Source organism: Nannospalax galili, unplaced genomic scaffold (assembly GCF_000622305.1).
Source record: "Nannospalax galili isolate Female #2095 unplaced genomic scaffold, S.galili_v1.0 scaffold1009, whole genome shotgun sequence".
NCBI classification, from domain to species: domain Eukaryota; kingdom Metazoa; phylum Chordata; class Mammalia; order Rodentia; family Spalacidae; genus Nannospalax; species Nannospalax galili.
In genome coordinates, this window is record NW_008360054.1 from 208315 (window position 1) to 228113 (window position 19799).

A 19799-nucleotide genomic window follows, 5' to 3' on the forward strand; every position below is an offset into this window, starting at 1 on the left:
CAAGGGTTCAAGGTCATCCTTAGCTACATAGCAAGTTCAAGACTAACCTGAGCTATATGAGACAAAAGACAGAAGGCCTGGCTTCCTGGCAGAAGGCACTCCTCAACATCTGAGATCCTTTCTGCTCTGAGGATCCCTAGGCTCTATCAGATACAGCCCAGAGCCAGCAACCGGGCATGGAAAAAAAAGGGAGCCCATATTCATTGATTCTTGGGAGGTCCCACCCACTTACTCCAGATCTCCAAAGTCTCCCTGCAAAGTAACACTGGTTGAACAGGGAGACTTTTGATGTGGTTTCACCCCATCTCTCAGCCAGGAGATGACTGGAGGGAGCAATGCATCTTGGGTTTGCCTCCCACCCTGCCCTGCCTGGGCCTGCCCTGGCTGGGCCGCACAGTCTGCAAGAGCAGAAGCTGGCCTCCCTCTTTCCCCATCACACAGGGCCCTGCCACCCCCCAGCATCTTCCAGCTGGTTCTTCAAGGAAGAATGCACAAAGCCCACAGTTGTGTCAATGAACACGGATATCCATTGTCCATGACTGCCAGAGGGGCCATCTGGGCCAGGGAATAGGAGCTCTGTCCACTTGGCTTGCCTACCCCCTTCCTCAGACCTCACCCACTCCAAGCCCTGGCCTGCAAGAGGGTCCTCTAGCCTGAATTTTTCAAACTTGATTTTACTATTAGTGAGTGTTAGTCGGGGCAAGTCAGAGGACAACTTTTAAGAGTCAGTTCTCTCCTTCCACCATGAACTCAAGGGATTAAATTCACATCAGGCTGAGCAGCAAGTGCCCTTTACTAGCTGAACCAATTCACCACTCACACACCCCAGCCTGATTTTCTTAAGCTTTCCCCAAAGGCATCATTGGAAAGTAGGCCCTCCATACTTCCCCAACTGTCAGTTTGCATAGTCATTCACTCGCTCCACAAATGCTGGCTGAGCAGCTAAAGCCAGCTAGGGTCCATGCTAGAGACATGGTGATGCCCCAGGCAGCAGTCAGCACTTAACAGAGAAAGAACTCAGGCAAACCCTGGTGGTAGGGCCCCCGTGACAGTGCCCCCCTGTCCCCACAGTACTTCCAGCGAGTGATCCCCCACCAGTTTGACAGCTGCCCGGACAAGCTGGTCCTCAAGGCCTACCAGGTCAAGTACAACCCCAAGAAGATGAAGAGGTCAGTGCTGGGGCAATGAGAGCCAGAGAGGGAAGGCCTCCCTGGGGAGGCAGGACATTGACCATGTGCCTCCCCTCCTCCCCAAGGCTGGAGAAGGAGTACGCAGCCATGAAGAGTAAGGAGATGGAAGAGCAGATCGAAATCAAAGTGAGTCCCGGGCCCTGGGGAAAGAACTGGAATGGGGGCCCTTGAGGGCTTCTCTCTCAACCCCAGAGCTGGCTGCGAGAGGGCAGTCTTGTCTAGCACATGACTGGACCCCACTGGGGTCCTCGCCTACCTGAGCTTTCCTTCCCTCTCAGGCCTGCATGGGAGCACCTGATCCCACCCCTGCTGGCATGTTTTCAGAGCTGGCCACACAACAGTAAACAAGATAGTCAAAGTCCCTTGCCTTCATGTTCCTGAACCTCCCTGTCATGGGGTGACAGTCAATAAATCAGTAAAATAGAGTGGACTCCACAGAACACTCTGGATACAGATATGCAGGGGAGGGCCAAGCATGCCTGGGGAGACACTACAGACCCAGAAGTCCAGTGCAAAGGGCCTGGGGTAGCATCAGTGTATCTGATGGACAGAATACCCAGAGGCTGTGGAGATAGAGAAGGGAGCTTTTGAGGTTGGGAGCTAAGAGAGAAGGCTCAAGCAAACAGGATATGTAGGTCAGGGTGTGGGAACCCACTCATGGTCCCAATTCCACTGTCCACTGGACTGCCAGCACATCAAAGTCAAAGGTTCCTTGAGTACGCAAAGTCTGAGTCCAGACTCCCCTTCCACACTTTCCTCTACTTCATCCTTCCTCGTTTAACTTTAGCTATTCATTCAACAAACATTGAGCCAAGGATGAGATCCCGTCTAAGTGACAAGCAGAGCCTGGCTTCTAGCCGAAGGTACTCTTGAGCACCCAAAATCTTCCAAGGCCTCCCCAAGGAGCCCCAGGGTCTGCCAGATACAGCCCAAGGCTAGCAACCTATCAGAGGGGAGAGGGGAATGCCCACACCCATCAGAGCCCTGGGAGATCCCACCCACCAGCTTGCTACAGGTCCCCAAAGCCTGCTGGCTAAGTATGAGAGCCCTGCAGTCCAGTGCAGAGGACAGACAGGAACTTCAACCCCAACACAGACTTGGTTCTGTCCTCTTCAGTCGATGAGTCAAGGTAACTAACCCTGGAGTTCCAATTAAGAGTGAAATTCCAGCTCCACCAGGGAGCAGATGAATTCACTTCTCTGAGCCTCTATGATCCCATGCACACAATAGGGTTTTTGTCTTTACATTCAAGTTATTATTACTGTCAGCCTTGTGGCCATCATCCCCACCTCCTGCAGAAAGGCAGCGGCAGAATTTACATGAGAGTCCAGGTTGCCTGCCACCCACATCTGAGGAGCACCTGAAAAAAGCACCTGGCCCTGTCTGCACAATTTCCAGGAATGATTGACAGTGCACCTGTCCAAAATGTGCATGTGGCTCTCACTGGTGTACAGATGAGGGGCCTGCTCTCATCTGGTGACTGTGAGGACCCAGCAGTAGGCAGGGATGCCACAGACCCCTGCAGATAAGAGCCAACTCAGAAATTTCCCTTGAGAAGGGTTTGAAAGCCCCAAAGGCCTTGAAGAGTAAGACCAGTGCCATCTCAGAGGGCACAGGGGTCCTGCTCCTTTGGTCTTTAAACTTTAGCCTGTTTTATAATTTTTATGGTACATGTATGAGTGTTTTGCCTGCATGTATGTAAGTGCACCATATGTGCAAACCTACAGAGGCCAGAAGAGGGCATTGGATCCCCTGGAACTGGAGTTATGGATGGTTGTGAACACCTATGTGGGTGCTGGGAACTGAACCCAGGTTCTATGCAAAAGCAGCCAATGCTCTTAATTGATGAGTCTCTCCAGCCCCATCTTTAGTGTGTTTTAAAACATCCCAGGGACTTGTTTGAATCAGGTAAGGTAAGATGACAGGCACAGGGACAACCACCTTTGAAAGAGTTTATGGGGCTGAGGCTGTAGCTCACTGGTATTTGCCCAGCACACATAAGGCCTTGGGTTCTACCCCCAGAATGAAACAAGAAAAAAGAGGGCTGAGAAGATTGCTTAATTAGTAAAGTACCTGTCCTTGCGTGAGGACCTGAAAACCCAAGTAAAAAATCCAGGCACGGGAGTATGTTTGTAATCTCAGGGCTGAGGCGGTAGAAATAGGCAGATTCCTGGAGTTTGCTGGTCATTCATCCTAGCCAAATTGGCAAATTCTAGTAAAATGGGGGGGGGGGGCTGGGGAGATGGCTCAGTTGCTAAAGTGCCTGTCTCAAAAGCATGAGGACCTGAGTTCAGGTCCCCAGCACCCAATAAAAGCTGGCATGGTAGCATGCATCTGTAGCCCAAGTGCTTGGAGAGGATGGAAACTGGCAGATCCCTGGAACTCATTAGCTAGTCAGTCTAGCTGAATCCATGAGCTCTAAGTTCAGTGAGAGACATGTCTCAAAAAATAAGGTGGAGGGATGAAGGAAACTGGACATTGACCTCTGGCCTCCACATTCACAGGTGCATATACCCACACAAATATGTACATATACCACACACACCCACATGGTGGCTAACAAACATTCCTAACTGCAACTCCAGGAGATGCGATGCCCTCTTCTAGCCTCTGTGAGCATTACATGCATGGGTGCACTTACATGAAGGCAAAATACTCTTACACATAAAATTGTTTTAAATTTTTAAAAAATTTAAAAATGAACAGGAGAGATGGCTTCATGGTTAAGAGCACTGGCTTCTCTTGTAGAGGAACCCTGGATTGGATTCCCAGCACCTTCGTGGTGGCTAACAACCATCTTTTATTCCAGTTCTGGGGATCCAGTGCCCTCTTCTGGCCTCCACAGGGATTGCATGCAGGCAAAATACACATAAAATTAAAATTTTAAATGGACAGCACCTGAGAAACAACACCCAGGGCTGACCTCTGGCCTCCACACACATGTGCACACATGCATACCCTTTAGTATGTACTCACAAGTATACATTAAAGTAAAAAATAAAAAAGTTAATTACTCTCAGTTCCCAAAAGGAAGCAGGCATGTCAGGCAGAGGGCATTAGGGAAGGCACAGGCTGGAACCTTCAATGTGGTTTCCACAAGAAGGAAGGAGGAAGGCACAAAGCAGGGTAAGCATGTTTGAGCAGACTCAGGTCTGGGTGGTTAGAGTAATTTCCATACCTCTGGCTTCGTGGGGATCCCTGATTGTCTAGCATCAGGCCTGGGATGATTAGAGTGGGGTGGTATCAACAGTAGGTGAGCACTAGATAAAGGAGCAGGTTGAGGATTTGGGTTTTGGATTGGATGGTTTTATATAGGAAAGACAACACACCTTCTATCTAGCAAATAGCTAGTTTCAGGAAGGCCAACTCTCCCAAACTAGCAAGGCCCCAGGTTGTTGAAACATCATAAAATACAGAAATGTTCATGGCCAGCAAAATGACTCACTAGATAAAGGCACTTGCCATCAAGTCTGACAACCTGTTTGATCCCTGGGACCCACATGGTGGAGGAAGAGAATTGATTCCTACGAGTTGTCTTTTGACATCCACATGGGCATTATAGTACAAGCACACACATGCAAACGTGCACACACACTAAATGTTAAAATTTTTTAATTCATTTTGGATTTCTGAGTCTTCCTATGTATCCCTGGCTAGTCTGAAACTTACTATGTAGACCAAGCTGACCTCAAACTTGCATCCATCCTCCTGCCTCAGCCTCACCAGGGCTGGGATTATACATCATGTGCCACTATGCCCAGCCATATTTACTTTTTATCATTTGTTTTTCTTTTATGAGTGTTGTGTGTGCATGTAAGTGCACCCATGTATGCAATGCTGGCAGAGGCCAGAAGCCACCATTGGTTCCCCTGGAACTGGAGTTACAGTTGTTAACCACTGTGTGTGTGCTAGTAACAGAACCTGGGTCCTCTGCAAGGAGGTCTTAACCCCTGAGCCATCTCTCCAGCCCTGTTTCTCATTCTTGATCTTAGCCAGAAGTGTCTAGAAGCAATAGGGTTTTTTTTTTTTGTTTAAGGCAAAGTCTTTCTGTGTAGTCCAGGCTGACCTCAAATCTGCCATCCTCCTGTCTTAGCCTCCTGAGTTCCACTATTTCAGCCAGGGGGAAAAATAAAACCTTTTTGATACAGGCTCTCATATATCCCAGGTTGGCTTCAAACTTGCTATATAGCCAAAGATGATCTTAAACTCATGATCCTCCTGCATCCACCTCTTGAATGCTTGGATTAAAGGCATATGTCACCACTCCTGGTTTATGTTGTGCTGGGATGGAAGCCTGGGCTTCAAGCATGCTAGACAAGCATTCTACCAACTGAGCTACAATCCCAGCCATCACTCCCAAAATTTAGTAGACAATGATCAGTATATAGCCTCATATACCCCTCACTTTTTCTGCCTCTTTTTTCCTTTTGTGGTAAGCAGGAAAGAGGGAGCACATCTATCAGGCATGTCTAACTCCTCCCTGGATGGCACTGCTAGGTGCAGTGACCAGATGAGGTCAGACTGGACAGAGAAAGCCAGGGGTCACAGACCAGGGGTCAGGAGACCGAACTGATTACTATGCCTAAAGAGCCCTCACATGGCCTTGCTGGGAGACTTAAGTGAGGCTCTGCTCCTCTGACTCAGTGTCTCTACCCATGAAATGACCATCAGGGTCCATGGTTTGCCAGCTCCCGTTGCTTTCTGGATATGTTCTGGGTGTTTCTATCACTGTTTCTCCTGCAGAAGAAACCTCAGAAAGTGTTCTAGTTTCACTTCTGTTGCTGTGATAAAATGCCCAGACAAACAGAAACTAAGAGGCCAGATATGGAAGCACACACCTTTGACCCCAGCACTTGGGAGGCAGAGGCAGGTGGACCTCTGTGAAATCAAGGCCAGCCTGGTCTACATATAGACAATCCCTCCCCTCTTCTAGATAGTAGGGAGACCCTATCTCAAAAAAGGGGGGTCATAGAAATGTAGTCCTAAGGTCTGAGTTGAGGATGTTGGTAGCGAGTTTGTCTAGCATGCAGAAAACCTTGGTTTCCATTCCCAGCACCACATAAACTCATCCTTGGCTACATAGTGAGTTTGAGACTAGCCTGGGCTACATTAAACCCTATTTCAACAGAAACATGATAAAAGCAAAGGCAGCTGGCATGTTCAACACAGGAAACCCAAAGTCTGAGATGGGTTTTATTCTGGAGAAGGGGAGCATAAGCCTTCCCCAAAACACAGAGGCCTCTGCCCTTAAAGATCCAACTATGGCCTAGAAACAGACTTCTGAGGACATTGTAGGTATCTATACACACACACACACACACACACACACACACATACACACACACACAACCACACACACCCTTCAGAGACAGACTGAGAGCGAAGTGCAGTGAAAGCGCTCCACATTGTTTTACTGGAAATTCTTTTATTTTTATTTTATGTGTGAGTGTTCTCCTGCATGAATGTTAAGTGTACCTGTGTCATACACTGCCAATGGAGATCAGAAGAGGGCATTGGATTCACTAGAACTGGAGTTATGGATGGTTGTTAGCCAAGAACCATGTGGGTTCTGGGACCTGAACCTGGGGGCCTCTGCAAGAACAGCCAGTGCTCTTAACTGCTAAACCATCTCTCCAGCCTCTGTCTCCCGAATGCGGAGACTAAAAATGTGCACTACCTATGCCCAGCTTGAAGGTTTGAGATTTGTTTTTTGTTTTGTTTTGTTGTTTTGTGAAAACTGGGGGTAGAGAGAGGTGCTCATGAAGCCCAGGCTGGCCTCCAGCTCACCATGTAGCTGAGGATAACTTTGAATTTATAATCCTACCTCTGCCTCCCAAGTGCTGGGATTACAGGAATATACCACCAAGGCTAGTTTTATGTAAACCCAGGGCTTTGTGTATGCCACATGAGCACCCTACCAATGATCCCACATTCCCAGGAACTGAAGTTACAGATAGTTGTTAGTCCCCATGTAGGTGCTGGGAATCAAACCCAGATCCTCTGCCAGAGCAGCCAGTGCTCTTAACCACTGAGCAATCTCTCCAGCCCCCATATTTTCAACTTTTAAATTTTATTTTACCTTGTGTATTTGTGTGGGTGCACCTGCCATGACACCCATATGAAATGTCAGAGGACAACTTGTGAGAGTCAGTTCTCTTCTTCCACCATGGACTGAACTCAGGTCATCAGGCTTGGCAGCAAGCATCTTTATCCACTGAGCCTTCTCACCAGTCTCCAATTTTTTTAATGAGCCATCTGGACATGAATATGTCCCGCTTTCTGAATGACCTAGAACATAAAGTCATTTCTAGAGGTGACCTGGTCCTTAAGGCACCACCCTTGACCTCCACAGTGGATAAGTGGGGATTATGTGCCTATAAGTGTTCAAGGTGGGCTCTCATGTATTTTTCCTTTTCCTCTGTAGAGGCTTCGGACAGAGAACCGGCTGCTCAAACAACGGATTGAGACCCTAGAGAAGGTGAGAGGCGTGGGTACCAGCTGGGGGATCCACATCTTCATGCCTGAAAGATCCAGCAGCCATTAAGGCTAGGGCCATTGCCTCACTCTGAACCAGCTGGCTTATGAAGTCTGGCTAGGCACGCATAGTGAAATGCTCTTGTAATCCCAGCACTTGGAGCAGAGGCAGGAGGACTGAGAGTTCAAGGCCAACCTCCACTATGTATGGATGGAGTTGGAGGCCAACCTGGGCTACATGAGACCTTGTCTCAAAAAAAAAAAAAAAAAAAAAAAAAAACAGGAATTTTTCTGGGGGCTTGGCTTCAAACTCCCCGAACCCTGCTGAGATTTTGGCTGTCCTAGTATTTGGGGATTCTGGGAAGTCTTCATCCCACACTGGATCTCAACTCAGCCCTTAGGGCTGGAGCAGAGTTACAACTCAGTGGATGCCAAGCTGCACAGGTGAGGGAAGAAGTCCCATTAATGGGCCACAAGGAACCCCAACCTGTAATTTAGAAGTCTAGCCCTAGAAAGAAAGGAACAAAAAGAGATGGAATGGAGGAGGAGGGGGCAGTCTCATCACTTGGGGTGGGGAGCCATGGCCTCGACCCTGGACCCTACTGGGTTAAAGTGGGGGTGTTTTGGGTTACTTACCATGGCCCCAGCCCCACTTCCTCCTTCTCATTAACCATCCACTGACTACAAGGGATGGGGAGGGAGTTGTGGACAAAGACTTAAATTACTATGCCCCCCGAAGCCTCAAAATTTTTCCCCTCAAGATTAAAATGTATTCCCAGTCCAAGCCCTCTCTGGGACCCCCACCTCCTCATGCAGAGTGAGGTGACATTCCCATAGCTGAGTTTTCCCAGCTCCCTGACCTCCTGGCTCCTGTGGACCCCTCCCTAGGACAGAGCTGGCTCTGGCTTTGGTCTTCCTCTGGGTTCTCTCCTGCTGGTTCTTTGGTCTTCACTCCTCTCTCCCAGCTTCTAGAGATAGCCCACAGCGTTAGTGACAAGTGGTTCTTGTCTGTCTCTCCCCTCCTCTCCTGTCCCCTGCGTGTGCCTTCTGCTCTGCCTCCTCCCCCTGTCGCTGGGAACCCCCTTCGCCCAACCTGCCGGGTAGGAGAGCGCGGCTCTGGCTGATAGGTTAATCCAGGTACTGTAGCTTTTTGTCTCCCTCTCCACTTTCCATCCCAGCCCCTTCCCTGGTCCCTGCACACAACAGCCAGTAACCACTTCTTTCCTGGCTGCTGCCACTCTGGGGGTGAGGGGGTAGGCCTGCCAACAAAGCATGGGGGGGGGTGCGGCTTTCAGGGAGATGTATGCTTTCGGAGAGGGGCATGTGAGCTGGAGAGAAACATCAGGTTGAGAGGCCTATGTGGAAGTAACTTTGGGAGAAAACTTAAACATGCAGACAGCAGGCTTCCTCTCCCCCAAGGGGCAACAGATGGGACCCTGGGGAGTGGGGGTGGGGGACCCTTAAAGCATTAAAGTTTCAGGCCTTGACACATGCCTTGTGCTAAGCGTACACACACATGCTCACTCACATAGGCACATATGCATGCAAGCATGCACACAACCCTCCTGACTCCTGGATCTGCCAGGGTCTGCTCCTGCCTGCCAAGCCCATCACCATCTCCATTCACCTGCTTCTGCTGCCACTTCATCTTGGATGGCTTTTCTAGAAGCTTCTGCACACCATTGATGGCTCCGAGCCTGGAATGGGGGGAGGGGGTGCAGGTGTCTCTAATTGGGTGGGAGAAGAAGATGCAGTGGGGTGGAAGTGGAGGCCCCCAGGGAGAGGAGTACTCCACCTCCTAGAGGCTTTTGGCCCTAGATAGCAACCTGTTTCTCTCCTCACTTAGGACAAAAGCCAACAGCCAGAATTGGGGAGGGAGCCCAGGCTTGGGGTGGTGGGGGCACATTTGCCATGTTAGCCTGGCAGAGCCTCTGGGAATATCTGTTCCTCCAAGGACCCTCCAGGTGCCCCGTTCTTGTTTACACCCCCCAAAACCCGCAGACCTGCCGTGGGTACCCCATCCCAGGCTCTGAGTACTAAAAGCGGTGCCTGTCTCACTTCACCCCTCGGAGCCTTCCAGAGGCCTTGCCTAGGACTGAAGCAGGTGGTCACTGGTACCCTCACCATTCCTATCCTCACTGTGCTCAGGGGCAAGTGACACGGGCACAAGAGGCTGAGGAGAACTACGTTATCAAACGAGAGCTGGCGGTGGTGAGACAACAGTGCAGCTCAGCTGCAGAGGACCTTCAGAAGGCGCAAAGCACCATCCGACAGCTGCAGGAGCAGCAGGTACTACTCTCTAGCCCTCAGGGCATAACTCAGACCCTAGCATGAGCTTTCCTTCTATGAAATGGGTAGGGGGACCCAGAAGCCAGTGCAGATTTACTACCCCTCTCAGCGAGCCACCCCTAGACCCTTAGACCCTGAGGTGGGGTGTCTCAAGACCAGGCAGGAGGCTTCCTCTGGCCCCCAGCCCACAGGCCTCTGAGAACAAAAGAACTCTTTAGCTCCTGCTATGGGGAGATGAAGAGATAGGTGGGGCCCAGAGCCCCTAATGGGATAGAAGACAGTGAACAAACAGAAGGCTCTGCCTGGGGAAGTGGGGTTCTGTCAAGGCTGGGACTAAGGTAGTCCCCTAGAGAAATGCCTTGCTAGGCCACCAAAATATAAAGGAGGCTAGTCAAGAGACCAGTTGTGTCCCCCGTCTGTCTCTGACCACACCCACCATGTGATTCAGCCAATGGCCACATTGCATGAGCAAATGACCCACTCCCACCCCGTGATCCTGGAAACTCAATCTTGGCATCAATCAGAGGGCATTCTGAACTTTCAGAGAAAGTCCCCTTCTCAACATCTCTGAGCAGCTTTCCCACAGAAATGGCCCAGACAGTTCCACTGCCCCCTAGTGCCAGGACACTAGCCACAGAGACTGGGTTTAACACAGAATGTCCAAAGACTGGGCAGGTCTTCCAGCTCAGTTCCTCTGGGGAGGTAGGCCAAGGCCTGGGCCCACAGGCAGTTGGTATGGAGGCTGTCCACCCCACAGCTGTCACAGCCAGGGACTAATGCAGTCCTTTGCCTCCAGGAGAACCCCCGCCTCACCGAGGACTTCGTTGCCCACTTAGAGACAGAACTGGAACAGTCACGGCTACGGGAGACAGAGACTCTAGGGGCCCTTCGAGAGATGCAGGACAAGGTTCTAGACATGGAGAAGGTATGGCTATGTGGACTGGCAGATAGTGGAGGGACAGTTGGGGAGATCCTGGGGAAGGGAACAAAGGTCCTGAATGAGCTTTAGAAGGTTCAAGAGCTCCAGGTGTGGTGGGGCATACCTTTGATTCCAGCACTTGGGAAGCAGAGGCAGGAGGATCACTGTGAGATCAAGGCCAACCTGGTCTACATAGTGAATTCCAGGCCACTTGGGGCTACAGAGAGACCATGTCTCAAAACAACAACAAAAAAGATTCAAGAGCTAGGCATGGCCCCATGTACCTATAACCCCATTGCTGTGATGCAGAGGCAGGAGGATCCCTGGACTTGTTGACCCCTAGCCTAGCTCCACATTCAGTGAGAGACCCTGCATCAAGGGAAAAAAGTAGAATGTGATATAGCTGCACACCCAATGTCCTCCTCTGGCCTCTTCATGCATACACATGTACATATCACATACACACATGTATACACAGAGAAAAAATGCAGGAGAAAGTCCTGGACAAGGAGAAGCAGCAGCCAGCCCTCCCCTGTGCCAGGCAGTTCCCACTGAAGATGTGACCACTGCATGCTGCTTTAGGACCCACTGATACCTACACACTGTCCCTACCAACACCAAGGTCTCCACACAAGGATCTAGGGTATGAGAATGGAGCTCTCATCCCTAAATCTTTCTGAGCCCTTTGAATTATGTGGGCACATGTGCACACACAGGTAAACAAGGACACACATACACCACACACACCTGGCTTCCTGCACAAACAGAAGCATGCCCTCAAAGTGGCCACACCTGCCCTATATCTCAGGCTCAAAGCACACCATCCGTAGTATAGCAAGCTTCACAAGCTGCCTGGATAGTCCACTATACTATGCATGTCTCCCCAGGCTTGGGGTTCTAGGATGTGGGAAGGAAAGGTTGAGAGGAAAAGGCCCAGGCCCATTAGGACTGTCCCCACTTCCCCCTGTACCATGAGGACACCCTCTAGAAGTTTCCTGGAAGCTACCCTTTTCTGCCTGCAGGGGGACACCAAACCTCCTGAGTTCCTCCCCAGCTACTTTGTGAGTTGTCCTAATTAGCTTCTCAGCTGCTGTGATTAAACACTAACCAAAACCAACTTGCAGAGAAAGGGTGCATTTGGCTTACCCATCCTGATTACAGATAGACACTGAGGTGACTCAGGGCAGGAACTCATTGTAGGACCCTGGAGGCAGGAGCTGAATGAAGCACAGACTGCCGAGAAACACTGCTTACCAACTTGTTCCTCTGATCTGTCCTTAGACTGCTTTCTTATACAACCCAGGACCACCTGCTCAGAGGTGCTACCACCCACGGTAAACTGGGCCCTCCCACATCACTCAACAATCAAGAAAAATGCCTCACACACATGGCCACAGGGCAATCCCATACCGGAAATTCCCCAATTGAGACTCCCTCTTCCCAGGCGTGACAAGTTGTCAGCTGAAGCCATCAGGCACAAGACTTGACTCAGGGCTGAAGATGTAGCTCAACTGGTAGAGTGCTGGCCTAGCATACAAGAAGCTCCAGGTTCCATCCCTTGTGCAGCCAGTATTCCCAGTACTTTGTAATCCCAGCTCTCATGGGGTGGAGGCAGGAAGATCAGGCATATAAAACCATCCTTGACTAGGTAGTGAGTTTGGTGCCAGACTGTGTTACCTGAGAACCTGTGTGAAAAAAGAATCCTGGTGTGGTGGCACACACGTTTAATCCCAGCACTCTGGAGGCAGAGTAAGGCAGATCTCTATGAGATCAGACCAGCTTGGAAGCGAGTTCCATGCCAGCTGGGGCTACAGGGAGACCTTGTCTCAAACACCCCCAAAAGTCAATTGACTCAATTCTCCCAGCAGCTGCCACAGAGCCCATGTGGCTGAGAACATATACTTCTCATCTGCCATACTTATTAGCTGTGTGACAGCTAATAGCTTTTCAGCCCCATCACCAGTGTCCTTCCACACAGGAGGAAAATGTGCCCAGCCTAGACCCTGCCTCTCAGACACAGTAAGAACCAGGTCCACCAAGTTATACTTAGCCCAGGCAGCTTGTCCACAAACAAACACACTCCAGGGAAGCACAGGGTGATGCCACTTGTCTCCCCAGTCCCTGCTTGTGCAAATCCCAGGACTGATCTCAGTTTTGGTCACTGGCCCTGAAGGGGGTGCATATGTTGGACTTGGAGGTAAGAGCGTATCCACTCTCACACCCACTGCCGGAGCCTGCATGCCGTAATTTGCAGACACTTCCTGGAGGCCCCCACAATTCAAAGGGGTTTCCCTGGGACAGCCCTGAGGGAGTGTAGATGCTGTTACTGTGCCTATAATGCACATGAAGAGCCCTGGCTGTTACACAAGAGGGTCCTCTTGTCCTGGATCTGCTCCCTGCTCCCTGTGAATCCTCTTAGTCCTGGGTGCCTCCCTTGGATCAGCTGCCCAAAGCAGCTGGGGAATCAAGGATGGATATGACAGTCCTTAGTATGAGCTAAGCCAACTTTCATGGGGGTTCTCATTACATCTCCACCCGCAGAGAAACAGCTCACTACCAGATGAGAACAACGTGGCGAGACTTCAGGAGGAGCTCAAGGCACTCAAAGTGCGAGAGGGTGAGGCAGTAGCCTCAGCCCGGGAGCTGAAGCTGCAACTACAGGAGCTCTCTGACACTTGGCAGGTCAGTGGTAGAGACTGGCCTAGAATCCCCGAGAGAGGCTGAGCGCACGGCCCCAGCTCCACCAACCAGGAGCGGCTGGCTGACCCTTCGAAGATGACTGACTCCTCCGGGACAAAGGCTGGCCTCTGGCGCCCTACTCAGTCTCCCCCTCTCCCACCCTCCCAGGCCCATCTTTCCCGAGGTGGCCGCTGGAAGGAGTCCCCGCGGAAGCTAGTCTTGAGCGAGCTGCAGGACGAGCTGATGAGCGTGCGTCTTCGCGAGGCGCAGGCCCTGGCCGAGTGCCGCGAGTTGCGGCAGCGCGTGGTGGAGCTCGAGACGCAGGTGGGCCGCGCCTAGGCGGGGGACGGGGACCGCCACGGCTGACCCCTTGGCCAAGCAGTGACCACCCCTCTCCCGCTGCCGCGCCCTCCCGTCCTCCTTTCCAGGACAACATCCACCGCAACCTGCTGAACCGCGTGGAGGCAGAGCGCGCAGCGCTGCAGGAGAAGCTGCAGTACCTGGCGGCGCAGAACAAGGGACTCCAGACACAGCTCAGCGAAAGCCGCCGCAAGCAGGCGGAGGCCGAGTGCAAGGTGCGGCCCCTGCCTAGGCCCCCTAACCCGGCCTGGACCCCGCCAGCCCCTTGACCTGCCCTCTGTGCCTCATACTTTCAGAGCAAGGAGGAGGTGATGGCCGTGCGCCTGCGGGAGGCAGACAGCATGGCCGCGGTGGCAGAGATGCGGCAGCGCATCGCAGAGCTGGAGATCCAGGTGAGTCACAGGAGCCGGATGGGGGTGGTCCTCCGAGGGCTGGCCCTGTTCTGAGCACCGGTAACCCGGCCTTCCCGGCAGAGGGAGGAGGGCCGCATCCAGGGCCAACTGAACCACTCGGATTCGTCGCAGTACATCCGCGAGCTGAAGGACCAGATCGAGGAGCTGAAGGCCGAGGTGAGCGCCAGGTTGCGCGCGAGGGATACTGGTGCCCGGCCAAACATTGGTCCAAGGACCCGGATTGAAGCATGAAGCCAGGAGGGCAAGGGAGGAGGGCGCCTGATGGCCAGGCTCCTGTGTGGGCACATGGTCCCACGCCTACAGCGCGCGGCTCCCCTGCCACAGGTGCGACTGCTGAAAGGCCCACCGGCCTTCGAAGATCCGCTGACTTTCGAAGGGCTGAGCCTGACGCGGCACCTGGATGAGGACTCACTACCATCATCTGATGAAGAGCTGCTGAGCGTGGGCGTGGGCGCAGCCCTGCAGGATCCGCTCTACCCTCTGTCCCCAAGGGACGCACGTTTCTTCCACCACCTGGAGCGACCGGCAAAGGACAGTGAGGGGAGTTCAGACAGCGACGCAGACGAGCTCACCGCGCCTTATAGCAACAAGGGCTTGGACAACTGAGGCCGGGGCCCACCTCTGGGAGCCAGGAGGCAGCAGCCACCACATGCCACCGGGAGATGGGAGCAGCTGGTGACCTCGAGGCTCTGCCCCATGGCACTGAGGAACTCGATGCCTCTGTGGCTTCTGCCTACCGAGGGTGGGACCGAGGAGGCAACACAGAGGGCAGGGCCTACCGGCAGACCAGCCCCACATAGCAGTGTTTACCTATCTTGGGCCATATCAGTTCAGGCCCTCCTGAGTTCAAGGGATGCCTGGGCCAGTTACCTGGAGTGTGTTGCCCTCCTAACAACGAGGGCAGGAGTGGGTGGTGCAGCAACCCCAGGCCAGGTTGAGCAGGATCTCCTTCCCCCCCAGCTGGCTTCCCTCTGGGACAAAGGTAGCCCTGCCAGGTAGGGTCCAGGTGCTGGAAGAGGTTTGAGGAAGGAAGGGCAGCCCTGGACTTGATATTAGTACCCCACAACAGGCTCTCAGGACATGGTGATCTTGACCAGCCAGCCCCTGGCCACCGGGGACAGATGACCAGGCTGGGCTTTCCTGCCTGGTGCAGGCATCCATAACTTCTGCAACAGAAACCAAAGCCACTCCCCATCCTGTGTGTGGGGCCACCTGGGGTGTGAGTGGCTAGTAGAAACCAGCTCCAACCTTGCGCAGCTCCCTACTCCTCTGGGGCTACTGAAACTTTGAACAAGAGACCCTTCTCCCCAAAACACCCATCTTCCTCTGAGAGATACTAATGTCACTTATCCTGGCCAGCCATGGAAGGGGACCGTCTTGCTGGGAATCCTCAGCCTCTGTGCACTTCCCTTCCTATGTCCCCACCTTCAGTGGTGTTTCCCAGTCAAAGTTACCTCCCCCTCACCTCCTTAAAATGTTCCCATGATCTCTGCCCAGTCAGAGCTGAGAACGGTGCCAAAGTCCAATGATGCCCCCCACGGCTCCTGCTCCTTTCTCCCCGACCCGCTCTGTGTCTTGGGACCCTGGGGGATGACACCCCCTCCTCGGTGCTCCTAGAGCTTCGAGTAGCGTCACAAGCAATCCCCGGGTGCTTCCTGTGATGGAGATCCCTACTCAGTCTCCGTTCCTTGTGGCCCACTGTTCAGTGTTACAAAGCCTGGGGGCTGCGACAGGGCACCCCTGAGGCCCTCTCGAGTACCCCTCCACACTGCCCACCACCATTTTTGCACACTGCCTGTTCACACACCATGTCACCCAGGCGGGAAAGATGGAAAATAAAAGTATTTACACAGTGACAAGAGAGATGAGGGATGAGCCTAGGGGCTGGGAGAATTACAGCAACAGGCTGCCTAGCTCTGCCTCAACACAGGGCTAAGGGGTGGGGCCATCATCCTCTACCTCTGGAACTTTGGAGTTCGATGCAGTGGCTGATGGGAGAGGAAAAGACATTGACTGGTTGGGGTGAACAAGGCCACAGAAATAGAAGAGAGATTACCAGGTGGGCTTAGGAATGCCAGCTTCAGGAGGAGCTGGGTCTAGCTGTATTCATTCAACACAGGCTCCAGAATGTTATCTGGGGGTATTCTGCCCCGCGTCTCTATGGAGTTTTGTGTCATAGGGATGAGTTACTAGGATGGGGATGAGCTGCCACGACTGTGTCACAGATAACCCAGGCAGAAGAATCAATGAAGGGTTAATGCGGGAGCGGTGTGAGAGGACTCTCCAGGAGCAGAGGTACAAGGACCAATGGGGTGAGGGGGGAGGAGAAACCAGAATGTCCAGAAAGAAGAAATGGGAGAACTTGGGTGTGTGATCAGACAAGAAGATGGTGGGTGTGACTGCGCGAATCAGGATTAGGCTGGGCTTTGAACAGAGGGCAGCTTGGAGTCCATGGGGAAGACTGACGAGAGAGACCCCTATCAGTCTGGCCACAGTATTAAGGATCAGTAACAAGACCAATGCATCAGAGACTTGAGTCAGGCACCAGAAACAGTGAGTGGAGTCTCCCCTGGGAGAAGAGAGTCCAATAGTCCTTTTGTGTGGGGTTAGCTCCAGCTGGTGAGGGGAGGGTAAAGCAGAACCAGGGATCATAAAAGAAGGCTGCCTCAGAGCAGCCAGGCCCTGCCTTCATCAATGTAGGCCCACTAAGTAACCTTACCACATGATGACCCTGAGCACCTGGACACTACACTGGTTTCATGTCAGAATAGCGAAGTCCCCTACGTAGTCTCCTCTCAGATGGCTCCAGGGGCCACAATGCACTATTCTGATCACACATCTAACACACACTCATCTCTCACTGTTCCTGCAACTCATAGGTGTCATTCATCCCTGCCCCTCCCATCAAACTGGCTCTCGGAGCTGGCGCATAGCTGCCGAGGAAACCTCCCAGAGGTTGGCCTTGAGGTCCTGGCTGCCCAGTAAGTCAATAGTCAGCTTCTTATGCTTGTCTAGGAACAAAGCCTTCTAGGATACCCACCAGGGCTCAGCTGGAGAGGAAATCTGGGCTGGAGAGATGGCTCAGCAGTTAAGAGCACTGGCAGAGGGCCTGGGCACATGGCAGGTAACAACCATTGATAACTCCAGTTCCAGGGGATCCTATACCCTCTTCTGGCCTCTTAAGGCATCACATGGCATGGGTGGACTGACGTTCATGCAGGCAAAACACACATTAAAAAAGTCTTCCAAGCTGGGTGTGGCGGTGCACACCTTTAATTCCAGCACTCTGGAGATAGAGAAAGGCTGAGTTCAAGGCTAGCCTGGTCATAGTGCGTTCTAGGCCAGCTGGGGCTACAGGGAGACCCTGTCTCAAAAAGACCAAAAATTAAAAATTTTTTTTAATCTTTAAAAAACATAACCACGGTCGGCCCCAGCTAGCTGGTTTAATAAAACTCTGTTTGATTTTTGAAAAAAAAAAAAAAAAAACATAACCCTGAGGGTGTAATGTATAGAGTGGCACAGTGTCAACTCCTGGGTCTTCCACCCACTGTAAGCTACAGCCAGTTCAGTCCACTGGAACCCTACATTTGTGGAGAGTCTCTGTAAGGAGCCTGAGCTTGCCTTAACACTGTGGCCTCCTTGGTGAATTGAAAGGAAAGCTGTCTTAGTTTCTTTTCCTGTTGTTGGGTGTTGCTAAAAATTCCTTTCCAAGGTAGCAGTGATAGCTCAGTGGTTAAGAACACAGGCCACTCTTGCAGACAACTGGGGTTTGGTTCCTAACACCCACATCATGGTGGCCAATAACTGTTAACTCCAGTTCTAGGGGATCCAACACCATCTTCTGGCTTCTGTGGGCATTGCACACATAGGTGCACTTACATGCAAGCAAAATGGTCATATACATAAAATTAAATTTAAATTCCTTCATCAAGGGAGCTGTAAACAACATCTATAACTCCCCCCACCCCCCAGGTCTCAACAACAAACTAAGGTATGATTCCACCAAATTTCACCCATGTTAGAAATGGGCCTGGGGTCCCAAGAAAATGATCACATAATCCAAAGCATGTTGGCAGGACAAAAAGTTTTACTTCTGCAGAAAGGTATCAAGCTCCTTGGAATCCAACAAGGACACCTTGTTAAGATGACTACTCCCTGGAGAGATGGCTAGCAAGTTAAGAGCACTGACTGCTCTTGCAGAGGACCTGGGTTCAATTCCCAGCACCCACATGGTGGCTAACAACCATCTGTAACTCCAGTTCCACAGGACCTGTCACCCTCTTCTGACCTCTGAGGGCACTGCACGACATGGATGCACCTACCCATGCAAGCAATACACTCATACACATTAAAAATAAAATTTTTTTAAATAAAAAAGATGACCTGTCCCTTTTATACCTAACATAGAAGAGAATTTGGCTGTCCCTCGTTAGTTGATGTTCAATCATATAATCTAAACCCAATGGCTAATTTAAAGGGGAAGGAAACACCAGAATCTTTAAAATTTAGGAACATGAATTTATCTGCTGAAGAGATGGCTCAGCAGATAAGAGCACTGGCTGCTCTTGCAGAGGACCCAGGTTTGGTTCCCAGAACTCACATAGCTCACAATCACCCATAACCCCAGTTCCATAGAATCTAACACTCTTCTGGCTTCAGTGGGCACTGCACAAACAAGTGCACTTAGATACATGCAACCAAAACACTCATACACATAAAATAAAAAATAATTTTAAAAATTGGTTAAAAATAAATTTAGGAATGTGGGGTGGGTTTCAGTACAGTCACAGTCATAAAAGTAGGTGGGGGGCGTTGGATGAGAAAACTATAATGCTACAAGTTACAATAACAACATTAAGGTAGATATTAGCTCTGTTAACAAAGGCCCTGAAAAAGCATATAGTTTTTAAATGACTTTTTAATATTTTTAATTGCCTGCATGTGTTTAAGTGCATCCATGTCATACAGTGCCTGTGGAGGTCAGAAAGAAGCATTGGACCCCCTGGAACTGGAGTTATAGCTAGTTGTTAGCCACCACGTGGGTGCTGGGAATGCAAGTTGGGTCCTTTGCTCTTCACTGGTGAACCATCTCTCCAGCCCTGGCTTTTTAATATTTTATGTATATGAGTGTTTGGTTGCACATAAGTGCACCATATCTGTGCAGTGCCTGTGGAGGCCAGAAGAGGACAGTGGATCCCCTGGAACTGGAGTTATACAAACAGTTGTTAGTCACATGAAGATGCTGGGAACTAAACCCAGGTCTTCTGCAAAAAGCAGCCAGTACTTTTAACCACTGAGCTATCTCTCCAGCCCCAGTTTTTAAAATGGATTTTATTTATTTTTACATTCATATTTTTAGGCAGGTATGGTGGCAAATACCTTTAATCCCAGCACTTGGAGACAGAGGCAGATGGATCTCTAGGAGATGGAGGCCAGCCAAGGCTACAAAGTGAGACCCTGTCTCAAAACAACAAA

At 51.2% G+C, this 19799-nt stretch overlaps 1 protein-coding gene across 3 annotated transcripts in view; it reads left to right on the plus strand.

Annotated features, from left to right (window-relative positions):
* Evi5l (ecotropic viral integration site 5 like) overlaps positions 1-16185 on the plus strand; it is a 46314-nt gene extending 30129 nt beyond the window's left edge. For 2 of the 3 annotated variants that reach the window (XM_008824126.2, XM_008824128.3), the window contains 12 exons: positions 1072-1169; positions 1256-1316; positions 7615-7668; positions 8769-8801; positions 9813-9953; positions 10750-10878; positions 13414-13554; positions 13720-13875; positions 13980-14126; positions 14208-14303; positions 14385-14480; positions 14649-16185. In XM_008824126.2, the coding sequence (XP_008822348.1) occupies positions 1072-1169; positions 1256-1316; positions 7615-7668; positions 8769-8801; positions 9813-9953; positions 10750-10878; positions 13414-13554; positions 13720-13875; positions 13980-14126; positions 14208-14303; positions 14385-14480; positions 14649-14930 (1434 nt within the window). In that variant the 3' untranslated portion in view covers positions 14931-16185. The remainder of the gene's footprint in view (positions 1-1071; positions 1170-1255; positions 1317-7614; positions 7669-8768; positions 8802-9812; positions 9954-10749; positions 10879-13413; positions 13555-13719; positions 13876-13979; positions 14127-14207; positions 14304-14384; positions 14481-14648) is intronic. The other variant, XM_008824127.3, reaches the window with a different exon arrangement.
* The last annotated feature ends 3614 nt before the right edge of the window (positions 16186-19799 follow it).